We start from the raw sequence: 17,792 nt of genomic DNA on the forward strand, positions 1-17,792 counted from the left end.
GCAGAGCTGCAATGCTTGATGCCGAATCAGTTTTGGTTTATGCTCATTCATTCAGCTGTCAAAATGTGGCAGCTACACTGTGTGCAGAAACTGTAAAAAAGGCATGTTTAGCATGGTTGCAAGTTACTGGGCTGTGTTCTTAGAACTTTGTTGTGTTTTATGGTGTGTTCACATCTGTCCCAGGACCCAGGTTTAATTTCCAACATCCACATGGCAGCTCACACCATTTTTAACTCCAGTTCTGGGGCATCAGATGCCCTCTTCTGACCACTGCAGGCACTGTACCAATAAGTGTGCGCGCATGCACACACACACATAAGCATAAAATAATTTTAAACAAACATCTGTGAGATAGTATCTTTTTTGTTATTTATTATATTTGTGTTTTAATTTTACACATCAGCCATGGGTTCCCCTGTCCTCCCCCCTCCTGCCTCCACCCCCACCTTCCCCTCCATTCCCATCTCCTCCAGGGCCAAGACTCCCCTGGGCATTCATTTAAACCTGGTGGATTCAGTACAGGCAGGTCCAGTCCCCTCCTTCCAGGCTGAGCAAAGTGTCCCTGTGTAAGCCAAGCAAGGTTCCATGCACCAAGGACAGGTTCCGGTCCCACAGCCTGGGTGCCTCCCATACAGTTCAAGCTATTCAATTGTCTCACTTATCCAGGGCAAGGTTTGAGGGAAAGAAAGCTTAGGGGAGCAGGAGATCCCAGCTGGATCAAGAACAGAAAGGGAGAATGAGGAATAACAGACCATGATAAATGAAGACCACATGAGAACAGGAATAGGCAGAGTGCTGGAGAGGTCCCCAGAAATCCACAGTGATATATCCTCTGTAGACTGCTGGCAATGGTCGAGAGAAAGCCTGATCTGACCTAGTCTGGTGATCAGATGACTAAACACCCTAACAGTCATGCTGGAACTCTCATCCAATAATTGATGGAAGTGGATGCAGAGATCCTCAGCCAGACCCCAGGTGGAGCTCCAGGTGTCCAATTGTCGAGAAAGAAGAGGGACTATAAGAACGTGAATTGTTGAATCCAAGATTACAAAAAGCACAGGGACAAATAGCCAAACGAATGGAAGCACATGAATTATTAACCAAAGGCTGTGGAGCCCCCAGCCGGATCAGGCCCTCGAGATAGTATCTTTTAAAATATCTGATCTGATTTAAAAATACTAAGAAGAATGAGAATGCCCATTGTTGGTGAGGGTATCTAGAAATTGATAGGCTCCTTTCGTGAGAGGAGCATAATTTGAGACAACCTTCCTAAGTGGTAATTTAGCAGGATGGAGGAAAGATTCTTTAAAGCTTTGCATACCTACCAGTGCCACCTTTAAGAATCCATTAGGGCCAGGTGGTGGTGGCACATGCCTGTAATCCCAGCACTTGGGAGGCAGAGGCAGGTGGATCTCTGAGTTCGAGGCCAGCCTGGTCTACAAAGAGAGTTCCAGGACAGCCTCCAAAGCTACAGAGAAACCCTGTCTCAAAAAAACCAAAAAAAAAAAAAAAAAAAAAAAAAGAATCCATTAGGTTTCAAGTGTTTTTTGTCATAGCATTAATCATAATAGTGAAAAGTGGCTATCAGTCAAATGTCTAATAGTAGGATGTTTCCTAAGTAGATCATGATAGACCCATAACACAAGCTTCTACACAATCATTGAAAGCCTTGAAAGGTCTGAGGATGTAGCTTAGTTGTAATGCACTCCACCCTTCCCAAAAAGCATATTGTAAGATAGTGTGTTGCCAGGTGGTTCAGAAAAAGGAAACAACCTGACTATTTATCTTTTGGGAATTCTGGAAACAAAGTATAAAGTATACACACTCTGCAGTTTATGGAATGAACTCAACATTGTGTGCCAAGTGGAAGGGAAACTAAATACATACAGTTATGTGCTTACAACTACTGTGGTAAAATGAAAAGAATCAGATGAAAGTATGTGCAGAATATACCATATATATAGAATAATATATATTATTCTCTCGTATAATGCACAGGGAACTAGTGATATGAGCTGTCTCCAGAGAGAATAACTGAGTATCTTGAAGACAGAAGAAAGATGAAGAATATAAATATATACTTATTAAAAAGATTTTTAAATATTGAAGTTATATTGCACAAATGTTTTTATAAGTAAGTGAAAAGAATGGGATATAAAAAAAAGTGTATATCATGATCCTGGTATTATAGCAGAAAGACTCTATATGGTATTCACAAGCAGGGCTAGAAAGATTTCTACCAAGAGGATTATAATTGTGAGATTGTGGGTGATTTGGATGATTTTTTTCTTTCCTTGAGCTATTGTTGCTAGGTATTTTGCAATGACCACATATTTCTTTCCTAGGAGGAAAAGGTATTTGGTATAGTTTAAATACAACTTTGTTCTTTCCGTTCTTAAACTTTTCTTTTAAGAATTTGCTGAAGTTGGACCCAGCTGACAGATACTTGACAGAACAGTGTTTGAATCACCCTACATTTCAAAGCCAGAGACTTTTGGATCGGTCTCCTTCAAGGTCAACGAAAAGGAAACCTTACCATGTGGAAAGCAGCACACTGTCTAATAGGTAAATATTCCCTTCTAAGGAAATATAAATGCAGTCATGGTCTTATAAGTAGGTGGAGGAGGTGGCTGCTAAAATTATGCAATTAGAGAAAAGAAGGAAAGCCCTCTTTATTCAAAAATAGCTTCTGCATGCTTATTACATGATTCAGAACTATAATTAAAGAGTTGTGTGGGACTCTTAAAGACTTTATTGTATTTAACAAGTATATGATGAAAACCTATGTGTTCCCTTGGAAAGGTAGCAGTGAGTTAGCAATTCAGGAGGTTTCCAGCATTAAGACCTAGCAGATGTTGTGTAAATAACAGGGGAAGGGGTTTCCTGGAAGGAAAGGAATATATTGAACACATATGTGGGGGACGGTGCAACTGAATGAAATAGGAAGCTTCTTTAGAAGGGTTTTGTGATTTTACTGTTCTTGCCTTTCAATCATTGAGTTGAGAAATGAGGTGTTTTTTGTTTTGTTTTGTTTTTTACAAAAATAAGTATATGAAAAGAGTGAAGTCAATAATTAAAAGTAGTATGTTTTAAAAATCTCTTTTTGAGCATAGTATTTTAAAATATTTATTTCTTGCCTGGGCATACCTGTAATCCTGGCCCTGAGAAACTCATTAGGTAATCAAACAGGCTTTAGGCTGGCTGGTTCCTCCTGAGTGCCAGGATTGCAGGCTTGTCACCACATCTGGCTGAAAACTTGTCCCCCCTTCTCTCTCCCTCTCCCCTTCCCCCTCCCTTCCTCCCTCCCTCTTCCTCCTCCTCCCCTCCGTTGGATCAGTTAGATTGCCTGTCCTATATTGACATCCCCAATCCTGTCACTGCAGTTCCAGGAGAATGGCCTTCTGTACAACCTCCCTGTCTTCTTTCATCCTCTAGAATCCAATTTGGGTATCTGAGGATTTTTATATAAGGGATGTAGAAGTAATATTTTTTCACATAAGAAATAAAAAATAATGAAGCTTTTAAAATTTGAATACTACCACCCACCCCCCCTACACACACACAAATTTTCCTTCTGTATGTGGAAAATTATCCTTAATAGACTGGAATTTTGAAAGGCCAAGACCTAGCACTTTGAGGCCTGGGAGGGCATCCATAAATTAGGAGAAGCATTGGTCCCCAATTTGTTCTACTTAGCTGTGAAAACCCAACTGGTGCAGAGCTGTTTATTCTTCAAGACAGCTACTTATTCTGGCACAGCTTTCAGCCGTTCTTACCTGGTTTGTTCACTGTTCCCATCTTCAAGATTGTAATATACTAAGCCTTGAAGTAACTGTCTTCATTTGGTTGCTCCTTTGCACTTGGCTGGTTACCATTATTCTTGTATTTTCTCTGGGATCATGCCTGGCTTGGTTTGTGGCTTTTAGTCTCCCTTCTACTTGAATTGCATATCTCAAATTTACATTTACAAAGGAAATTTACAATGATGTAAAATTTGGTAGAGCAGTGATAAATTTGTGAGTTGTACTGTAGTCATCCGTGGTATAATCTGTAGTCTGAAAGGAGACCTGTATTGCAAAGACTTAACTTGACAGTAGGAATTGTAAGGAAAGAAAGATTTCTAGAAGAGTTCATTTTCAGGTCTTGGTGATATATCGAATATATCAAAAGGAAAAGTCCTGAGTGGTTTCTCTTTTAGTAATCTTACATCATCTGATGCCTTTCTCCCCACTCTTGTCTGTGGTTCATACTTACTCCACAAAAGCCTGTCTTACCAGGGATATGAATTCTAGCTGGTGTGTCTCAGCATAGGCCTTCTAAGACCATTTTAGATGCGTTCATAACACTCTATCTGTTGGTTGTTGCTCACATACTCCTCTACTCTGTCCCTGGAGATGCAATGTCACCCCACATCCCAAGTCATTTTCTCTCTAGGAGGCAGTAGATTCAGTCATTTATTTGGTCACTGCATGTCACCTGCAGGCTCTTCTAAGGTTCCTTTTACCCTGTGCATGGTGTGATATCATTTTGACTGTGCTGGTCCTCTCAGTGGTCCTGCTTTACCACCTGCTCCCTACTAATATAGTTCTGTCCCTGCTTGCTTGTTCATTTATGGGATGTACCAATTTGGCCTTGAACTTGCAGCTATCCTTCAGCCTTAGTCTAAGTGCTGAATTTATAGGTTTATATCACCATGCCTGGCTATTTTTGCTTTTAAGCTTATTTTAAATAAACACATTAACTGTCTATCCATTTATCTACCCTACCAACCATTTGAGAGTGCTTTATAGCCAGACAGTAGTGCACACATGCAATTCCAGCACTTAGGAAGTGGAGGCAGGAGAATTGTGAATTCAAGGCCAGCCTTGAGCAGTTTGAGGCTAATGTAGACAACCCAAGTACCCGTCTCTAAAACAAACAAGTGATTGAGTGATTTACACATGAAATCTTTTAAAGTGGCTGACAGTTTAATACAGATTCTTCGCAGTTGTGTGTTGATGAGATCTATGCAATTTTCAATGCTGCTTTTTGTTGTTATGCTTTGGCAGAGCTCCAATGTGAAGAGAATGTGATGCCCTTTCTACATAGAAATTATTGTATGTCTAAAGCTCAGTAGCTTCCAATTAATCCCGAGATGGAAACATGAAGAGTAGCTGTTTATTTATGATAAGTTTAGATTTTCAGCAACTGTTTCCGCCTTACTTTATAGCTTCCCTTCTGTTCTATTGCTGTGAGTGTGTGTAAGATCACACACATGGTCTCATGTGCTGGTACTTCTAAGGGTTCTTGCAGCTCTAAGAGACTCTTCACTGTTCTTCACTCCTTCCTGGGCCTCTTTTGAAGTTAATGCACTTCTGCCATTGCTGTGTCTTCACGTGCAGGGAAAAGGGAGAAAATATGGCTTCCAGGGGAGCTAGAGTTTGGCACAAGGAGCCCTGTGGAAGGATTGAACTAGGACCTGAGTAAGGGTGCCTGGGCAGGAAGACAGAGGGAAGTCTGCCTCCATCCCCAGCCTCCATTCCCTTTTCCTGTGATACTTCCTTCTTCTGCTCAGCCCTTCCAGAAGATAGGAGCCTGAGGGACCTAGTCTCAGTGCTGTTGTGCTCTTGAGGCCTAGGACTGGATAGAGGAGTGGAGAATAGCCAACATACTTACCCAGCTCTCTCTGTGGATAAGACTGAATGTCATAATTGAGTTTTTGAGAAGTTGCTGAGATATTTGGGTTACCAAGAGGTAAGTAATCAGGCAACTCTGGTGGTTTAAAACCTGATGCCTAGCCGGGCGGTGGTGGCGCACGCCTTTAATCCCAGCACTTGGGAGGCAGAGCCGGGTGGATCTTTGTGAGTTCGAGGCCAGCCTGGGCTACAGAGTGAGATCCAGGAAAGGTGCAAAGCTAGACAGAGAAGCCCTGTCTCAAAAAACAAAACAAAACAAAACAAAACCTGATGCCTTTAAGATACATAGCCTGGCTGGATGCTGTTGGATGGAGTGCACTGCTGAGCTATTGTAACATCAGAGCAGGTGGAGCTCACAAAAAGACTGTTGTCTGTCAGAGTTCACCATAATAAACATAATAAGCCCTAGTTCCACTCTGTCTTAGAGCAAACTATCTAGAGCCTGGCTCCTAGTAATTCCCAATGTCCTTACTACATAGGTAACCAATATGAAGGAGAAGGAACAGCTGGGCTAGAGATGGCTCAGCTGTTAAGGGCTAGGTTCAACATTAAATAAAAACACAATTATTTCTTAGAAAATTTATGAAATGTGCACTAGTCATGTGGATATGACACAGATGCACCATCTACTAAGACCTAGCCACTTTCCTTTTGACTGCTACAAATAAAACTTATCTTTCATTCCAACACTAGATCCTGTCTGTCCCAGAGCTTGCCCAAGGTACTTTTTGTAATGTACCTCAATAACCCCCTCATTTCTTTCTTTCTACCCCCCATACTGTGTGTGTATATGTGTGATGAATTCTTTTACTAAACCTGTAGTCAGTATTGCAGACACTATCATGTATGGTACTGTACTTTATTGATCTAGAGAATCGTTCTGTACATCATTTAACAGAAAACAAAACTTAACTTGGCTTTGTAATTCTTTTCTAAATCTGGGGAAATGAGAAGGCAGAGTTTTGTGGGTTGCCATTCTTATAAAATTGTAACAACAGCCCAAAAGGACTTTTCTTCCAATTAGTGTTTGATGGGAAAAAATTCTTCCAAATCCATCCATCTTCACCAGTAGTAATACTTGCAACATTTTCTGAATTCATAGTAAAAAAAAATGGAATTTTGTAAATCATTACTAACTTTGGAACCTATCTCAAGCCCACAATCTCATCCTTTGGTTAGTTATAATAGAACAAGCTGACTTCTAGAATGTCAATTTCGGCTTTCAAACAGAAGACTAGGGTTCTCTCTGGGTGACTATTTGTATATTACACTAGGTAGGAAATGAAGCGTCAAGTCCTAAAGAAGGGCTCAGTCACTTTGGAATAATGAAGTGTGAAATGAAGAAGAGACTAAATTGTGTCTTTTACCAAGCAATTAGCACTTAAGACCTTGTGTTTCAGTATAGGATTCCTGTTTAGTTTACACAGAAATATCTGGACAGTTAGTGATGCATTTCTATTTAATGTACAAGGAGCTATCTCAAGAGCCCCAAGTAATTGCCACTTCTCTAAAACATAACCACAGATCATCATGTTTTCCAACAACCCTCACTACTCAGTTCACATTTCTCTTGGAGTGTCATTTTCTTCTACATCATTTAGACTTCTCACTCATTGACTATACAGGCCGAAGATGGAGATGTTGGCATGTGTGTTGTAGGTACTGTGAGTGAGTATCTGAGGCAGCCTCCAGGTTCTACAAACGAAGTGAAGTTCAAGTCTGAGTGTTGCCTTCTGCCATTCGAGCAGATGCCTTTCCAGCAGCTAGCTAACTGTCTTATTAATCTTACTAGCTGTGCTGGACTAGACACACAGCCAAAGCATGTTTTACCTGACTCTCTCAGTGATGGTGTTGGCAACCAGCAAGGCAGACAAGCGTTTAAAGATGCCAAAACAACTTCATAGGAAGTGCTTTATTGTTGAGTGACTTAGTCTGAGAAACTTGCTTGTTATTGATAGAGACATATTCGAGGGTTAGTGATTTTAGTCATTTTTCACCTTAGAAAATTAGTTTTTTGTGTTTGTTTTTTTTTTTTTTTGAGCTGAGGATCGAACCCAGGGCCTTGCCCTTGCTAGGCAAGCATTCTACCACTGAGCTAAATCCCCAACCCCAGAAAATTATTTTTTACAGTCTCTCTCTCCCACTCTCCTACTTCTCTCTCTCTCTCACACACACATATAGCATTCTTTGATCAAAATATTCCTATTATCGCCTCACCCTCTTACTCTTTCCAACAATCCCCTTCTTCCCAAGTCCCTGTCTGACTTTGATGCCATGTGGGCCCAGCCTACTGCAGCTAATTGGGGTTGCCTTCATGAACATGGTATGGGCTTGTTAGCTTGAGTGGGAGCAATGCTCCAGCGGCTACCCCATCAAAGACTATGACTCCCCCTCTCTCTTTGCCCTCTCTGGGTGAAGATTATAGTGGAACAGCCATGTCCGATCTAGAAAGCAGCACCCCTTCACATCCTCCAGCTCTTAAATTCTTTCCACTCCCTCCTTCGCAGTGTTCCTAAGCCTTTCTAGTCATTTTAGTATGTTTTCTTTTGCTTTACTATTGGCTTGCTTATTTGTTTTCAGCATCATGCTCTGTTTGCCCCCTGTCGAAGGAAACTGATGTGCCTCTTTTGTTTTAAACATAGAAGCCAATCCAGCAAGGGTGCTGCTCTACAGACTCACCACAGATCCAACAGCAAGGACATTCAGAACCTAAGTGTGGGTCTGCCCCGTGCTGATGAAGGCCTTCCTGCAAATGAAAGCTTCCTGAATGGAAACCTTGCTGGAGCTACTCTCAGTCCGATGCACACCAAAACCTACCAAGCAAGCACCCAGTCTGGGTCTTCCAGCAAAGATCTCACAAACAACAACATACCGCACCTTCTCAGCCCAAAAGAAGCCAAGTCCAAAACAGAGTTTGACTTCAATATTGACCCAAAGCCTTCAGAAGGTCCAGGCACCAAGTACCTCAAGTCTAGCAGCAGATCTCAGCAGAATAGGCACTCGTTCATGGAAAGCTCCCAGAGCAAAGCTGGGACGCTGCAGCCTAGTGAGAAGCAGAGTCGGCACAGCTATATTGACACCATTCCCCAGTCCTCCAGGAGTCCATCCTACAGGACGAAGGCCAAAAGCCATGGGGCATTGAGTGACTCCAAGTCTGTGAGCAACCTTTCAGAAGCCAGAGCCCAAATCACAGAGACCAATACCAGTAGATACTTCCCATCCAGTTGCTTGGACTTGAACTCTCCCACCAGCCCAACCCCCACCAGGCACAGTGACACAAGAACTTTACTCAGCCCTTCAGGTAGAAATAACCGAAACGAGGGCACACTGGACTCACGCCGAACTACCACCAGACACTCAAAAACCATGGAAGAGTTGAAGCTGCCTGAACACATGGACAGCAGCCATTCACATTCACTCTCTGCACCTCATGAATCATTTTCTTATGGGCTCGGCTACACCAGCCCCTTCTCCTCTCAGCAACGTCCTCACAGGCATTCCATGTATGTGACCCGGGACAAAGTGAGAGCTAAAGGCCTTGATGGAAGCTTGAGCATAGGGCAAGGGATGGCGGCCAGAGCAAACAGCTTGCAGCTCTTATCACCCCAGGTACCGCTTTGATCTGTCTGGTGGCTTATCTTGGGGAAGTGTTACAGGGAATATTTATAAGGTTGCTATGCAGTTTTCCTACTGCAATCAGCCTTGCTTTCATTGAGACAGTGAATGAAAGCAATCTTTGGATTATTTCTGTTAAAAAAATAAAAGTAATAAATTGTAGCTGCTTATAGTAGCACAGCACTTGGGAACTTGGGAGACATAGGCAGGCAGATCTTTGTGAGTCCCAAGCCAGCCAGAGCTACCCAATGAAACCCTGTCTCAATAATAATAATTGTTATTATTTAAATGTTTAAATCAGTTGTTGAGTGCTCAAGACATCTCAAGTTTGGTTTTAGTAATCTACTTTTTAAATGTTCCTTGCTGACATATTTTGCTGACAGAACATTTTTTATTAAAATTAGAAATATGGGTTAGCTTTTAGTTATTTCAAAATTTTGCATTGTTTTTCTCTAATCTTTCTAGACCACATTTATTTAAACCTTTTTGTTAATACCAAATATCTTAATTGAATTTTAAATTTATCTTAAACTAGATAAGTTTAACATCAGGCCATGGCAAATGATAATTCTCCAGTATTTTATATTTTTAAAAGATTTTTTAATTATGTATTTATGTGTATAGGTATGTCACATAAGTGCAGGTACCTGTAGAAGCCAGAGATACCTCATACCTTTGGAACTGGAGTTATAGGTGGTTGTGAGCTGCCCATCATAGGTCCTAGGAACCAAACTCAGGTCATCTACAAGGGCAGTTCATGCTCTTAATTGCTGAGCCATCTCTCTGGTGTATTTCTTCATTATTGTGAACATGTCTATGACATGGGGCAAGGAATGTATATATGACATGCATGTGAAAGCCCTAGGATAACTTTGTGGAGTTGGTTTTCCCCGACCATTTTTAGGTGGGTTCTAGGGATCTAACTCAGTCCATTGGATGTGCATGACAAGCACTTTACCTGCTAAATTATGAAATCATTAAAGCCTACATTAATAGAGCACTGGCTACAAATAGGCATGGAAAACAGGGAGAAAGCACTGTGAGCAGCAACAGTCGGAAAGGGCTTCAGACAAATGAGTGGCTGCAGAGTGAAGCAGAGCTAAGCACCTCAGGAAGCCCTAATTGGAAAGATGAAATTAAAGTGTCCTGTCATTTTGAAGTATGTTAAATGGCAGGGGACATTTGACAACAAATGATTTATTCGAATACTGTAAAACTTCGTTCCAGTAGCCATGCAGAAGTGTGCTTGTGGGTCAAAAGAAAGGTGGAAGCAATTTTGCCTGTCCAGCCTGGGCCCTGTTGGAGGCTCACACAGGAGGTCGAATCTGAGCAGACACTTCTGGGAAGGTTGTGATTTCACTTAGGGAGGAAAGTGATAGTAGCAGGAAAAAGGCCGAAGGGAGAGAAAATGTCCCCAGGAGACTGGCTGCTACATGGACCCCAACGGGTTTCACATCAGTGGAATGAAAATGTAGGAGGTGAACAATTCTCTCATGAAGTACAGAGGGTATCCAGGATTGGGGGCCAGTGTGAAAGCGGAATGCATCGCAAGGACTATGCAAAAGTAGACAGACACAACAGGACTTGGCCACTGCAGTGTTGAAGGAAGCCTTCAGGGTTTCTTTCCTAGGAGCTCCTTCTCAGAGTTGGAACCGGGATTTATGATCTCTTTAACCCATCATTTTTCCTCTCAGATGAGGCTCATAGAAGGTGGGTGAGCTGCCCAACTTTCCCTAACTAGTAGTTCAAAGTGGAACTGGGATCCTGAGGTAGTCTTCAGGTCCCCAAGTATAAAATGTTGGCAGGATGGCCTGGTGCCTGGTTAAGGGTGGGGCAGGAGATGAGTATTTGCAGGGGCTTTAAATGGAGTTATGGGAATGGACAAAGAGGCTGTGAGAACTCACTACAGAGATAAGAGAACCTGGAATATCTAGAAAGATCTCTAGGATCTGACCACTGCCCCTAGAAAAACCTTGGAGGTCAAAACCAAGCAGATTGTGTTGGCATCTAGGCAAGTGTCAAACAGAAAAGAAAAACAAAAGGCAGTCTCCCTTGGAAAATGGAGAAATGACCAGCTCTCTGGAGATTCAGAAAACAGAATTTCTGAATATAGTAGTCATAAACTAATTATAAACAATTGCTAGGGCTTAGCACAGACCCAGCTGTTACTTACGTCCAGTTCAGGAGGTGCAGTGCCAAGCCTTAAGAAAGGCCACAGTTAAAGACTAGAAGGTGGTCGGAATGCTTGAAAGGTAACAAGAGTGGTGAGTAAATCATGGCATTCATTCTCATGTAAAGTATTATAGCCACTTTCAAAAGCATGGGGACCCTTACTGAGTTTAATTTGATTGTAAATAACTCATTTCTTTTTTTTAAAAAAAAAATCTTTCTCTGGCCCTTTGTCAATAGTACAGGTGGCAAAGTAGAAAGAAGAAAGGCTATACCAACTGAAATTCTTTCCAGAATTCTCTAAATACGGTGGTTGGAAGGAAGGGGGAGAAATACCAAATCTTACTTCAGTTTTTAAAGTAAAACATTTTATGTATGTCATCTAGGCTTGAGATAATTTTTGTGCATAATATATAGATGCTAACTGCATCTAACGCCATCTAACTCCTTCTAATCCCCACCCAGGGTAGAAAATGGGATTTGTTTTCTTTCCCTCCAGTATTGTTGAGGACCCGATGCTGTGCTGGGGTTGTGACTCTCCTACTTGACAGGGAGCTAGGTAGTAGAAGCATGTCTAGAGACAGGCACCATCATGACCATTCCTAAACCACACATTGAACAGGTAAGCTGCTGCCCTGGCGCAGATGAAGGAGCAGGAAGCACCATAGTTGGGGACTCTTAAGACAGTAATCATCAAGAGGGATTATTCCTTTTCTTTTTTCCATTCACAAAACATTTATTTTCATTTGCATCTACTGCGTTAGTCTCCTAGGAAAATACTCTTGCCTCTGCATCTTTCCTTTTAGAGAACTCAGCCTCAAATCTGTAAGAGCCCTTTTAGATTGATGGATAGACTCTCTAAGCATACTGCTGCTTGGAGCTGTAACTGTCTAGATAGAAAGGTGATTTCTTTTGTTGTTTTAAATAATTAATTGAACTATTTTCAGACTAATGTATTCTTTACTTGCCTTAACTTTAATGAGAATCTCACTTTCTATCTGTTAAAATTTGTTGGCTTTATTTTATATCCATCAGATACTTTACTTTTTTATGAAATGGGTTAGGTTGAAGCCACCCCATGATCTTTATTTTAGCTGCTTAAGGTCCTAACTGTATTAAATGAAGACCATGATGAGTCTTCCCTAGGGGTAGGAAGTTTCTATAAATCTTTTTGTATTTGACTTGCAGCCTGGAGAACAGCTCCCTCCAGAGATGACTGTGGCAAGACCCTCTGTTAAAGAGTCCTCCAGAGAAGGCACCTCTTCATTCCACACCCGTCAGAAGTCTGAGGTCTGAGCTTTAGAGTTGCTACATCTTATAGTGATCTGTAAGGACTGTTCACTCAGCAGCATTACAGCCTAACTTAAACTTTATCCATGCCCAATTTCCCATAAATAAATTGAACTGACTTAGAAAGTAAGTAGTTTTCTTCATGACATAAGCCCATAGGAGACACTGGTTAGACTTTGTTCTAAGTAGCACCATCATCAATCCATGGTTTAATTTTGATAACCTTGTTTCCTGCCTCAGGCTGGAGTATACCATGACCCACACTCTGACGATGGCACGGCTCCCAAAGAAAATCGGCATCTGTACAATGATCCTGTCCCACGGAGAGTTGGTAGCTTTTATAGAGGTAAGCCACCCCCCATATTTCTTAGAGTCCTCCTCTAGTTTCTGCTGAGAACATCTCCTTTTCTCGTCCACCACTATGTTTTCACTGCCCCAGTGGACTTTGGACCAACAGCATGCTTGCCCGCATTGCCACCATCTAATGGTTCTCTTTGCCACTCACTGGTCTCATCATCTTCGTTCAGTACCTTGTCTCTTCTGTCTGAGCCCTTGATTGGTCTCTGTCTCCATGTACCCATCCAAACAGTCCTCAGAACGACCCTTCTGAAGGTAGATAGTCACCATGCCAATTCATTCATTTGACAGAGGGAGGCACGGATGCTTCAAAAAATTCATTAATTGAGTTAAAGAAGAAATTCACAAATGGTTGAACAGATGACTAAGACAGATGTTTTTGAGGTTCTGTGAATTTAGGAAAGACTTAGTAAAGAAAGGCAACCCCTTTGGCTTGTAACTGTGCAATAATAAAGTAGCAAATATTTGAGAATCACAGTGCCTTGGTGGAGAAATGGACAGGAGGCTCAGCTGTACAAAGCCTGTAAGACTCAGCACAGCCTTGACTTTTAAGTCCACATTCCCTGACTTCCTGATCCTTCTGGTGTCTTAGAGAGACAACTGGAAAAGGTCAGAAATTGGGGTCAGAGGGGACACAGATAATTGTTTGGTTGTTAAAATTTGGGATCTGAGCTGAATGAATACAAAGAAGTGTTATTCACGAATATATGTGTATTGAATGATTAGGCTAATATGGTCCCTCCCTACTCTACCTTTGGTATCAAATATGTGTCTTAATGACTGTCTCTGTTCCATGATGACTTTAGAATCTTAGAAGAATAAACTTTTAATTCAGATTAAAGTTAATTAAAAAATTTTGTCTTATACAGGAGTAAGAACATCTTCAAGTAAGTTTTTCTTCAAAAATATCCTATACTTTGTTGTTTCTACAGATGATTGGAGAAAATATCCTTTTGTGGGAGGGTCTAACAATGTAGACCAGGTTGGGCTCCAGCTGACTTCTACCCTCCTGTCTCTATGTTTCAAGTGCTGGAATTATAGGCCCCATAGAGGAAATACTTTAAAATGAAGTGGAAGTAGAGTTTTAAATCAATGACTTAGTCTTTGACTTTTGGAAATACTATTTTGGTTACAAATGGATTATATTGGTTAATATGGGAAAAATACCTACTTTATCTATCTCATAATCTACTTGGAGATTTGGCAAGTAGAACATTTCAATTTTTAAAAGTTCAGAAATAGAGAGGAAAATTTCAATTAAATGAAACACCTGGAAACATCTGTTATTTCAATGATACTGGGAAGTCCTAGAGAAAAATAATGGTTTAAAAAAATGACAAATATTTCCAGATATATCTAGACCAATGTTTCTAAAATAGGTTCATTCTTTCTTATCCAGAGGCAAATGAAATGGTATCACTTTTTGTTGTTTTTATTTTATTTTTGAGATTATAATTACAACATTTCTCCCTTTTCTTTCCTCAATCCAAACCCTCCCATATGCTTCACCTTGCTGTCTTTCAAAATCATGGTCTCTTGTTTCACTAATTGTTATTGTATGTATATATGTATGTGTATATACATATATACTCTTAAATAAAACCTGCTCAGTCCATATAATGTTACTTGTATGTATATTTTCAGGGCTGACCTTTTGGCACCTCTCCTGCTCCCAGCATTCCTCAGTTGCCTATAGTTCTTGGTGTAGGGTCCTGGGCTTTTCCTCATCAACTTTAGCATGTCCTTTGCTGATGTCATTGTTCAACTCATGTTTGGGCACATTGGTGAGACTTTATGGGTATAGCTTCTTATGTTCCTAGGAAACATAATCTCACAGCAAATTTCCTAATTCTCTGCCTCTTAAAATCTTTTCACCCTCTCTTTCACAATATTTCCAAAGCATCAGGTTCAGGAGTGTATTATAGATGTATCCATTAAGACTAGGCTCCACAACTCTGTATTTTGATTGGTTGTGGCTTTCTGTAGTGGTCTCCATCTATTGCAAAGAGAATTTTCCTTGATGAGGGGTAAAGACTACACTACTCTGTGGGTATAAGAACAAATGTTTATAGATTAGGGGTTATGATGATTTAGTAAATTAGTGATTGTAGATTCTCCTCCAATAACCATGACTTCACTAACACTGAGTAGTTAGCTAGGTTTCTAGTACCAAGCATGGTTTTCCTCTTGTTGAGCCAGTCTTCAGTGTAATTAGAGAGCTATTGGTTACTGGCAAGGTGTGCATACCAACCACTATTGCATCCTTGGGATTATTGTGCAATGCTGGTCCTTGATGTGGTTCATAGGCATTATAGCTGGGTAGCAGTTAGGTTAGTTAGGATTTTTAGGATAGTTAGTTAAAGTAGTTAGGATTTTATTGCTGTGAAGAGACACTGTGACCACGGCAACTCTTATAAAGAAAACATTTAATTGGGACTCGCTTACAGTTTCAGAGGTTTAGTCCATTGTCATCATGGTGGGAAGCATGGTGGCATGCAGACAGCCGTGGTGCTAGAAAGATAGCTGAGAGTTCTACATCTGAATCTGTAGGCAGCAGGAGCAGAGAGAAATGGAATAGGTTTGAGCATATGAAAACTTCAAAGTCTATCCTCCATTGACACACTTCCTCCAACAAAGTCATACCTACTCCAAGGCCACACCTTCTAATAGTGCCACTCCCTTGTAACCAAACATTCAAATCTATGAGCCATTCTTATTCAAACCACTACAGCTGGACTGTTGGTGCTCCTTTGGAAACTTAGAAAGCTTGTCCTCAAAGAGGGGCATTTAGGTCAGTTCCAGCTCACAGATCTCTGTGCTCTGGTCAGCAACCAGGAAATTAAAATGGAACCATTGCCAAGATAGGGGAGTTAGGGAGCAGTAGAGAAGGGAACAGTAGGGTATAAGTGATCTGATCAGGGAAATGTAGAGGGGGCCTCTTTGAGGAGGGAGAGTTGAAGTAAATACAGAAGAAGGTGGGTAAAATAGCAGTAATAATGTCTGAAAAAGTAACAAGGAATTAACTATTTACCTAAAAAACTATAATGCATGTATGTAATTCACTGTATAAATACACATATATATTGTTGTTGTTTTGAGACAACATCCCATACTGTAACCCAGTCAGGATGACCTAGAACTTACTTTAACCTAGTCTAGCCTTGAACTCATGTCAGTCCTCCTGCCTCAGCCTCTTGAGCACTGCAATTACATACAGCACTTCCTTACTTGGTGTCACTGATCTTGATATACAATGTGCATATTACTTTGTAATGAAATTTACAGAACAGCTAACTTTAGAAATTGATTTAAAAAAATGGTTACCCTTTTCCCCAAAGCAAAAATCACTCAGTACATTATAGTTTCTATTTCTGCTCACTTTTGCATGAGAATGTATAGAAAATGCATAGTATTTTTGTGCAAATGGCCAAATTTCCTTATAATTTAAAGATCTAAGCAGCACACCATTGCATTGTCAGGGCTTAAAGTGTAATTTGTGTGCCCCAGTACACATATTGTTAAGGATGGTATTGGGCTAAGAATAGATTTTGCATAGTTGGATCTGTAATAAGAAAGACTCAACTTCAAAGAATGTAAAAAACCATGGTATGGGGGTGGGGTGGCTACAATAATCATACTTCAAATGATGTCCCATTTAAAACTGGGCTCTGCTGTGTATCAGCTGACAGCCCAGGGTTCTGTTTGGAAATCTTTATAACTGACCCCTGCAGGTTAATATGTAAGGAGGCGAGGAAAGAAACTTATCTGGACCACCTCCACCCTCAGGGGAAAAAAAAGTTCTGGAAAGGCAGTTGAGGACTTCGACGTTGTTTATGTGAAAGAACATGCAGTGAAATAACATTAGAGCTATTTCAGGCAGCAAAGTACTTCAGTAACTTTTCTCTTCTTCCTTCAGTGCCGTCTCCACGACCAGACAATTCTTTCCATGAAAATAATGTATCTACCCGGGTTTCTTCTCTGCCATCTGACAGCAGTTCTGGTACCAATCATTCAAAAAGACAAACAGGATTCGATCCATGGTGAGTGTGTTGCTTTGTTCTTACTCTTCCTTTTACTAGTTGTAGATTTGGGAATTCAAAGACATGCAGGATAAACTTTTTAGTGTTCTTTTTCCCACTAGGCCTTTCTTCTTAAGAATAAGGAAAACATGATATGTTGCGGGGGGGAGTTATAATTGTTTTTCAAGTTCAAAATTTCTATTAAATAGCATGTAAAAGAAAAACTAATTATCAGATAAGTCTTTTATCATACTCATTCTTTTATTGACAGTGAACTTGATACTGTCACAGATAGCTCTGTGTGCATTGTCTCAGTTCTCATAGTTGCCCTTTTGGAGGTAGGGGCTATTCCCATTCCATACACACTGAAGCTTGAAAGTTAGAGAACATACCTGGTGCTAAACACCTGTAACATGGATCAGGGACAAAGGACACTAGCACTTCCCACATAGAATTGTTATGTAAAAATTTAAGTGTAGCCGGGCGGTGGTGGCACACCTTTAATCTCAGCACTTGGGAGGCAGAGCCAGGCAGATCTCTGTGAGTTCGAGGCCAGCCTGGTATACAGAGTGAGATCCAGGACAGGCACCAAAACTACACAGAGAAACCCTGTCTCAAAAATAAAAATAAAAGTTTAAGTGTATATAAAAGGCACCTAAAATAGTAT

General features: G+C 40.8%; 1 protein-coding gene across 2 annotated transcripts in view; it reads left to right on the forward strand.

The window, feature by feature from the left end:
- Cdkl5 (cyclin dependent kinase like 5) overlaps nt 1–17,792 on the forward strand; it is a 174,940-nt gene that overhangs the window by 142,303 nt on the left and 14,845 nt on the right. For both annotated transcript variants that reach the window (XM_036173941.1, XM_036173940.1), the window contains 5 exons: nt 2,414–2,565; nt 8,318–9,284; nt 12,648–12,749; nt 12,990–13,095; nt 17,023–17,146. In XM_036173941.1, the coding sequence (XP_036029834.1) occupies nt 2,414–2,565; nt 8,318–9,284; nt 12,648–12,749; nt 12,990–13,095; nt 17,023–17,146 (1,451 nt within the window). The remainder of the gene's footprint in view (nt 1–2,413; nt 2,566–8,317; nt 9,285–12,647; nt 12,750–12,989; nt 13,096–17,022; nt 17,147–17,792) is intronic.

This window comes from Onychomys torridus, chromosome X (assembly GCF_903995425.1).
Source record: "Onychomys torridus chromosome X, mOncTor1.1, whole genome shotgun sequence".
Classification (NCBI taxonomy): domain Eukaryota; kingdom Metazoa; phylum Chordata; class Mammalia; order Rodentia; family Cricetidae; genus Onychomys; species Onychomys torridus.